Source organism: Pinus tabuliformis, chromosome 1_1 (assembly GCF_031772625.1).
Source record: "Pinus tabuliformis cultivar Carrire ecotype Pingquan chromosome 1_1, CPIR1, whole genome shotgun sequence".
Lineage (NCBI taxonomy): Eukaryota > Viridiplantae > Streptophyta > Pinopsida > Pinales > Pinaceae > Pinus > Pinus tabuliformis.
The window spans coordinates 791,481,506-791,490,511 of NC_142297.1; the positions used below are offsets into that span (position 1 = coordinate 791,481,506).

At 32.4% G+C, this 9,006-nt stretch overlaps 1 protein-coding gene across 1 annotated transcript; it reads right to left on the reverse strand.

Moving 5' to 3' along the window:
- Positions 1-6,658: 6,658 nt before the first annotated feature.
- Positions 6,659-7,592, reverse strand: LOC149216372 (toll/interleukin-1 receptor-like protein). The gene is made up of 2 exons (XM_089389925.1): positions 6,898-7,592; positions 6,659-6,799 (listed from the first exon to the last, which is right to left on the reverse strand). The coding sequence occupies exons 1-2, from the start codon at positions 7,590-7,592 to the stop codon at positions 6,718-6,720; spliced, it is 777 nt and encodes a 258-aa protein (XP_089246051.1). The 3' UTR covers positions 6,659-6,717.
- Between the last annotated feature and the right edge of the window lie 1,414 nt (positions 7,593-9,006).

Consider the following 9,006-nt stretch of genomic DNA (forward strand, 5'->3'; position numbering starts at 1 on the left):
ATTGGATACTTCGATCAATCAACAAAAATTGTAATATCCTATAAAGTTCCCTCTGACCTTACCACCGAACAATAAACAAGTCCTAGTAGGGTGGTGGTTGGTTCTAGAGTTGTAATTGTTATCACCTATATTGACCTTAGGCTGAAGGGAAGCAATGCCAGGGTAACCACAAACCATGCTTAGCCAAGTAACTAGCCCTACTAAGCTGGGAGAGGGCCCTCTTCGTAAGGATCTCAGTCAAGATGACTGGATTAGGTAAAGGATTTTAGGCTAGGTATATTAGCTCAAAGGTTTTGATTAAATTTTTGTTGGTGTTTGCCAGATCAGGAGGAGCTGGGCAGTTTAGGTTTGGGAAATTAGGTTAGAAATGCAGGGTGTTCTATGGAGAAAGGTAGACATAGCCTTTGGCACTTTAGGATTGATGGTGTGAGGTGTTTAAGATTGATGAGGAGCTAAGAAGTGAATGTGACAATCATGGATCCTTCTTAAACAGTAGAAAACATGAAATGTTGAATGATTTCCCAAGGCAGAGCACTGATACAATGGATTCTACCTATCAAACTTGAAAACTTTGAACTAGAAGCAATGAAATGAATGATGGCATACATAAAACATGTAAAAAGATGATCATAAAAGAATAAATTGTACTAAAACTCCATACCGCAGGGATCCCATAAAAATAGCTGCAAATCTTATTAATCTCCTTGCCAAACTGCTTACAATGATGTACAATCAAGCTCTGAGCATCCAACTGACTCAAACCATCAACCAAGAGAAAGAAGAAGAAGATATAGACAAGTATTCAACCTCTTCCCATCCTCAGGGGTTGAATCCTTAATATGAGGAGCTAATCTAACTAATACCGAAAAGGAAACAGGAATATAGACATCATTAACAACTTGCCTCTAAAAGTGAAAAACTGATTCATTTTGGCTCAAACTAACTCCTAAGCAATGAATCTACCTTCTATTACTATTTTTCTATCATAATTACATTCCAAGTCATCATTTACAATGGTAAATCATCCACTATGAAAGAGAATCCATGATTACAGCAAAAAACTGGAAAAATAGCAACCCTGAGCAAAACTGCCAAAAGTGAAGCGCCACTAGGCAAAAGCGTAGCGCCACTTTCAGGCCCCTTTTAGAGGTCTTTCCAGCATCCACATTGAGCCCTAGATAGTTCATTGGAAAGGTATTCAAGTCTACTTTCTAGAACACTTGGAATTTCTGCATTTGGAGCTCATTTGACCCCTCAAAACTTGATTCTCTCGAGACTGCTTCTGTGTGTGCAAAATGTGGTAGAAAGGTCATTTTTAGGGTGTGTTTTGATCTTTTGGTGGATAAGTTCTTCCCCAAAACTTTTGAAACTTGCTAGGGTGCATGTACTCATCATTATGTATCTGAAAATTCAAACCATTTCTTCAATGGGTGCCCCTAGGAAAAGTGCAGCGCCGGTGGTGCTACACTTATAGGCAGTTTTCCTGTGTATTGAAATCCAAAATTTGCAAATAACAAACTTTGCTCAAAAATTGCCCAAAATTGGTGAGAAGAACCATCTTCATGTGCTCTGATGAGCTAAGGAAGCTTCAGCTAGCATCCTAAGTCTATCCTCCTCTTTCTTGCCTTTCAAGGCCCGCCTTAGCATAGTTTTATTCTCTTGACACTCATATTGCAAATCTTATTTCGAGTCCTATAATGATAGGCCATGTGTTTGATCATCTGATTATCCCTGTTGGCCTTCCGTAGTAGCTTCTCAAGGTGCAGGTTGACTCTTTCAAGCCAAATCTCCCTATCATATTCAATCTCCTGATCAATAGGAGTCAAGGTGACTTGTGCTTCTTTGCCACTTTGTCGTTTCAACTTGGGCATTTCTAACTCCATGAGGACTTGTTTGTCACTCAATTTTTTGTTTTCTTGCTCCAATTATGTAATGATGTATTTGGCCCTCTCCAAATTATTTGCCAAAGCTTGCACTTGAGCTTCTCTTTCCCGTATGATGATTTATTTGATGGTTTCTTCATCCTAAGTCTCTAAGTCAATGATTTCAACCCCATGACGAGTATAATGTTGTTGCGGTTCCTCATGCTCAATCAAGTCAAAGTCCCTTTCCTCCTCATCATCAAGACTCTAATCTGGCATCTTTTCCTTGCCTTTGTGGAACTGATGCGCGTGTACCTACTGTGTCAATGAAGAAGGCAAGGCCCCTTCCACATCCCGTGGATAAAACACTTGCCCATGAGCTGATGAAGAAGGCAAGGCCCCTTCTATTGAAAAATATCCAACAAGAAATGTTAAATTTAGAATGTGTTAAAAATAGACCTGCTAAAAATGGCATGTCTAAAAATAGCAGTTTGGCTAGTGAGGTCATTGGCCACATTGGGTGAGAGGTGAAACTGCGAAAAATAGAAAGTTCTAAAAATGGCATTTCTAGGTCCCTTCCTATTTATAGCTCCCTAGTCTATCTATCGGAAGTAAAATTGATTTTGGTCTTAACAACAGTTGGAAATATTAATTAATTAATCTCCATGAGTTAATTAGTTATGGAAAATTAAAGTTGAAGTCTTTGTGAGATCATGCAATTATTTTCTCCCTTAATTAAAGGTGATAAGGTTCAGTTCTATAATGAGAGAATCAATTTACTTAGTTCTAACTAGTCAAGTCCAGTTAGATTATTTAACAAGTTGTCAAATTTTCTATATTCAGTTTGTTAATGCTTGCATGCATGTGACAACTGATAACTGAGTATTTTCTCATGGATAGTTGATGCATGTCAGTTGAGACAGAGACCCAGTTAAGATCAGATGAGGGACAGTGTACTATCAAATGCTAGGATATTTCTAGTAAGTATTCCTTGCACGAGGAAGAAATCTATTTTCTTCTATGACTATGTAGGTGGACCTGAGGTGATAGCAGGTATGATTAGGCCAATTTTCAGCCTATATAATGAGGCCTAGGTAGTCAATGATTTTCATCTTCTGATTGAAGATCATCAGGATCTTCTGATTACAAAGAGAGAAGGATAGCTTTTGAGCTGATTCTTTTTGCATGTTGTTGAAGATCTCCACTTGATTGATAATACAGAGTTGGGATTTTAGGCTGGTGCTTTCCCCAGTGATATATTCTATGTTATGTGTGATTGATTCCTTCTTATCAGTTATATGTGTTCATGCTTGATGTTGCTCATGGTTGATTAACTTCCGCAAATTTTATGGTAGATGTAGATCTAGTGTTTTGATTTAGTAAATTACATTACTAGGTGATCTATGGGTGGGAAAAATTCTACAAAATTTCCACGGACATTTCCAACCACTAACATGCACCCAAATCGGGATAATTATGTATAATATTTTTATTTGAAAACTCAACCAATTTTTTTCCAAAAATAAATGGTTTTTATAATATATAATTCCCTAATTAAAAATTTGAATATCCTTAATCAAATATAATTTTGGATGACCCTAAACAAGGTGTAAGCTCCCTCATTAAGATTTAGTTTTTATCCCAGGACGCAACATGGATTTTTTTCCAATGTAAACCAATGTTTGAGTTTTGAAGAATTTTGTAGCCATTGCATTTAGGGACACCAAAAACTTGAGAATTGTAAGAGCAATAAAATTTAAAACCATTAAGATTAATATTAAATATTAATTTATGTATTAAAATAATAACATTTTTAAATTAAAATTTATAATATCCAAAAAAATATTTAAAATTAAAAATATTTAAATTTAAAAATATTTATTGTTTTTTCTTCATTTAGGATTAAACTATATTATACATTATAAAATACAATTGGTCTAAATTTTATTTAGAATTTTTTTCTCTAAAACCATATATAATATATTTATGAGGTAGAGCAAATAATTATGTATAGTATTTTTTCATAACTAGTACTACATGCCTAAAAAACCATAACTTATATTAATATTATAAATGTTCATATCACAATTTTTTTAATTAATCAATTAATTAAAAGAGTACAAAGAACATAATTTTTTTTAGACAAATTTCTAAACTTTGACCTGTGACTATTATTAAAAATATTTTATAATATTATATAGAGATCAAATTTTGGAAACCTTATTCCAAATAAATAGGCATTTAAGATATTTTCTCAATCATATATTTTCCATAATTACAAAATTTGAAATTGAGTATAATTAAAAAAAATCTAAATAAATATTGCAACTAAAAATAGAAAATTAAAATTAAAAAATTAAATACTCTCATATTATAATTTATTTATTACCTAGTTGTAGTTTAAGGAAAAAAATATTATGTAATTTAATGTAAATGAGTTTTGATTCAATGTAATCTTGAATCTCTTGAAAGGGAGAAAATCTTTTTTGAAATTTTGTACCTAAAAACAGATTTGTTTGAAATTTAAATAAATAAAATATTTAAAATCAATATTAAATATTAACTTAACAATTTTTAATTTGAATTTATAATATTGATAAAAAATAAAACTTAAAAATATTTATAACTTCCTTCTTTTAAAAATAAATAATATATTATACATTATAAAATACAATTACTCTCACTTTTATTTAAAATTTTAAATTATATATTATACCTTATAAAATACAATTACTCTAGCTTTTTATTTTTATTTTTTCGTGATATAATATATTCATGGTGTAGTAAAAATAGTTGTGTATAATAGTTTTATTTAAAAGCTCAACCATTTTCTCTTGCAAAACTAAACCGTTTTTGTAATGTATAACCTCACTAATTAAAAATTTTAATCTCCTTAATCAAATATAGTTTTGAATGGTCCTAAACATGCTGTAAGCTTTCTCATGAAACCTTAGCTTTTATCCCTCGACTAAAAGGCAACATGGATTTTTTTCAATGTAAATGAATGCTCTGAGTTTTCAAGAAATTTTTAGCCCTTGGATGTTGGGACAACAAAAACTTCAGAATGGTAAGACAGAATTATTTGAATGTTATCGATAACACATACCGTAAGCATATCGAAAACTATTAATTTAAAAATATTTCTTCTCAGGCGTTGAAGAGAGAGGTTATTAATTTAATAAAAGAATCATTTCATATGTTTTATATCCCAAGTTCAAGAGAACTTGTATGGTTTTATGTTTAAAGATTACACTCTCAGAGCCACATCTCACATGTCGGTGCGATTATGGAAGTTAATGGCAAGTTTCGCATGGAAGTTTCGTATTCCCAAAGATCCCCAATTCTCTTCTTTTTCCCTCCTTTGGAATTTTAGGGATTTCTTAAGAATTTTAGGTAGCCAATTTTAGGAATTTCTTAGAGTTTTAAGTTAATGTTTTTTATGATTTTAAATTTGAATGGGTTAGTTTTAAAAAATTTAATATTTTAATTTATTTATTTATTTTTAAGAATATTTACATAAAATAATCTATTAATTACACAAAGGAAATATAAAAATTATATAAAATTTTAAAACCATTTATGTACTAGCAATTATTAATAGGTAAGTAATATTGAAACACTTTTTTTATTACACATTTCAAATTACTATAATTTAAAAATCATAAAATTTAACTTTATTTAAAATAAGATTAATCAGCATTAATATATAAGTCATATATATATATATATATATAAAATTATATGTAACAAAGATTTTAACCATAAAAGTTAATCCTTACTTTATCATAAAAATTATGTTTTTTAAGTAGTTATCTATATCATAAAGATTTTCAATTTGCAAATAGTCTTTACTACAATATCATGAGTCAAAACCATGATTTATCAATATCAAATGTCCAAAAAACTATTACTCAATTCATATGATACAAATTTAATAAAAAGAGAAAGAAAATGTATAATTGCCCTGGAAATAATATAAATGTCTCTACTACTAAGAATATTCTAAAATATTATGTAGTTTAAATTAGTATCATCCACTTTATAATTATTGATAATTAAAATAAAAATTTGAAACACTATTATAAAATAAACATAGCTATGAGCATAAACATACTATTTAAAAACCTTGTGCATAAAAAGTCGGCGAAATTTATTGTTATGTCTTCCACTTAAACTCAATTCCCTGTAAGTGACATAATGATAAAAACGTCTACATAATAACTATAATAACTATATCTCTAAATATTTTTATATTAACAGCCCTCCGTTAAGAGAAAATTATTTCTTTCAAGAAACAAAACAATAACAAACTAAATACATCCTTAACTATTTTGGCAATCATTTCTAAACTCACCTAAACTATTGCAGAGGCAATAAAAAAGATATCCCATCTTCAAAATTTGTAAAGTCAAATAAGTTGCACTTTTAGAAACCTATTTCAAATCTACATCATAAATATGCTATTTAAAAAAACTGATATAGAAATGAATTTTTCATCCAACAATAATCCATTGATTTTGAATTCTATTAAAATATATTTGCGTATAAGACAGGTATAAAATCGGTTACCACATTTTAACATGAACAATAAAATTGCTCACTATAATCCTTTTATTGTAATGTGAAAATAAGTCTCATCACTCACTGGCTTTTGAAATTTTGATATTTGGAATTGAATTTGCAGAAATCCCGCCAATATCTTAAGGTGATTTTCTGACTGTCAACAGCTATGAACGCTTTCAGCAATTTCAGGTAAGGTATTCGTGATTTTCTGGCGGTCAATCCGATGAACGCTGTCAGCAATTTCAGGAACCCCGGTGTGTAGGATTTCAGAGAGGCCAAGGGTGCTCCAGCATCATTCATACGCCATTCCAGCCGGTAGGTTTGGAAAAAATTTCAACACATCCTGCACTACCTTATGCAACAGTTCGAGTTCCCTGTATTCATATCCAGAGGGTAACATTATTAGTGAGAGGAGCCTACCTAATTTAGCATGTACCTACTAATCCGACAGACTAAAAGCTATGATGCTCACCCATTAAATGTCTTCCGCTCCAGTCCGCTAATATTTGCAACATGAGCAAGAGCATCTCTCCACTGCTGAATTCTTTTGCTGTCGTATTGCTGCGTTTCTTCGTGTAAGCGCAGGGCTTTATCGTATGCTCCACTTTTATTTTTGCCCGTGCACAAGAGTTCACAAGGGTCAACGTCATAAAATACAGGAATGATGATGGCCCCAGAATTTATCATGAGGACGAGTTCATCAAGGCAAAAAGCGGATTCTGCATAATTTGGAGAGAGGAGGGCTATATGAACAGAGGCCCTGCTAGTAGCGGCTACTATTTGATCATAAATGTTGCGTCCAACAACCATTTCGGTCTGGTCAAGAAAGACTCTCAATCCCCGGGATTGAAGGCTCTGGTAAAGAGGGAGGGGCAAATTGTGTCTAAGGTCTGGGACTCTATAATTTATGAACACGTCATAATGGGTATAAGAAGCAGAGGCGGAGCAGCCTCGCGAGGAAGCAGAAGGCAGCTTATCATGACGGGCAGTTGTGTGTTTGGACAGTAGAATCTTAATGAATGCACCGGTTGCCAGAAATATTGCTAATATTATGATGATGCACAGATAGATGGAAGGAAATGTATGACGAGTTGTGGCATGAGTGGATGGATCCACAGATAATAATACGAAAATGAGGATGCTGCGCAGGCAGGCAAACATATCCATGGGTGGGGGTAATAATAACAATATCACAATGGGGCGCGCGCAGGCAAGCAGATCCATGGGTGGATGGATCCACAGAAGTAGTAATGATAATAACAATATGAAGATGATGCGGGGGAGGGCAAACAGATTCATGGCAAGGGGAAGTGGAAACTGCAACAGACAGAGAGGGCGCTCGCCTCTTCAAATAAAAATTGCAAAATGGAGCCAAAACTGTCCACCGACCCGAAAGGAGCGGGACAAAATGAAGTTTCCACCAGTGCTCCACACACCTTCCATCAACGAACGCCTACTTTACCATTCACCCGTTATGTACAGGTAATCCGAAGTCATTGTGGTGAATGTGCACTAGTGTGGTTTACATAAAATTTCTTCATTGTGGTGGTGAATATGCAGTGTGGTTTATATAATATTTTTCAAATAATAACAAAATTATAAATTTATTTACTTGTAGATATATTAGTTTAAATTTTTATTTTTTATTTTCACTGGAGTTTTCTTGGTTAAAGCTTGAAAGGTTATTCGTTCAATTTTCTGAACACTTTCAAGGTTTCGAGGTTATGTTTTGTAGTTGAGTGGGAGGAAGTGAATAATATTGTGTTACAAATATTCTGGGTGAATTTATAAAGTATGATTTATCTGAGATATAAAAATATAATATAATTGGTTGAATAACTGGTTTTTAGATAATTATTTCAGAATTATGATAAATTTTCATATTTATTATGTGTATTTATGTTTATAAAAATGTGTATTTTGAAATAAATTTTTTAAAATTTAAATTTAATTATAAAATAAGGTGAAATTTATTTTAAAAAGTAGTTATGACTTTTTAATTTTTTAAATTAAACCTCATTCATATATATATATAAGTCGTCATAAACAGTATTGTAATAAGTTGTTCATAAACATATTGTAATCACCATTCAAGAGTGCAAATAACCGACTGTAATTTCGAGTGGTAGTAGTATAATTTATAATTTGCATTATCAAGTGAGCATACTACATCGTCTATCAAAAGAAATTATTAAAGATTTAAAAAACAATAAATTATTAAAGAGTGAAGGTATAATACGCCACGCACATCAAAATTTCCAGGCAGAAGGTGGCATGCACGACGCGTTTAAAACATCATAAAACAGGATTGCAAGTATGATCCACACGGTGTTGTGATGGCAGAGACGTCTCTCTTGAATCTTGGAGTTTCTTCTTCGAAGCCTCCAGTGGAACTCACGGCTCGTAGCAGCGTGATGGCAGAGGTGTCCTGTGTTTAAGGGCTTCCGAAAATTCCTTGAATCTTTCAGTCTTTTTCGGGGAAGTGATCATCAGAATTCTTCTCTTCTTCTGGTTGCGAATGGATGGTCTTTGAATTCCCCAAAATCTCTACTATTTCCTCGTTGCAGCTGGAGTTGCGTGG

What these genes read in the sequence shown, in the direction of transcription:
- LOC149216372 (XM_089389925.1), bottom strand. Translation starts at nt 7,592, where the DNA reads ATGGATATGTTTGCCTGCCTGCGCAGCATCCTCATTTTCGTATTATTA. An exon ending in GAGCGGAAGACATTTAATGG is followed by an intron (nt 6,800 to 6,897) that starts GTGAGCATCATA and finishes ATATGAATACAG; the next exon opens with GGAACTCGAACTGTTGCATA.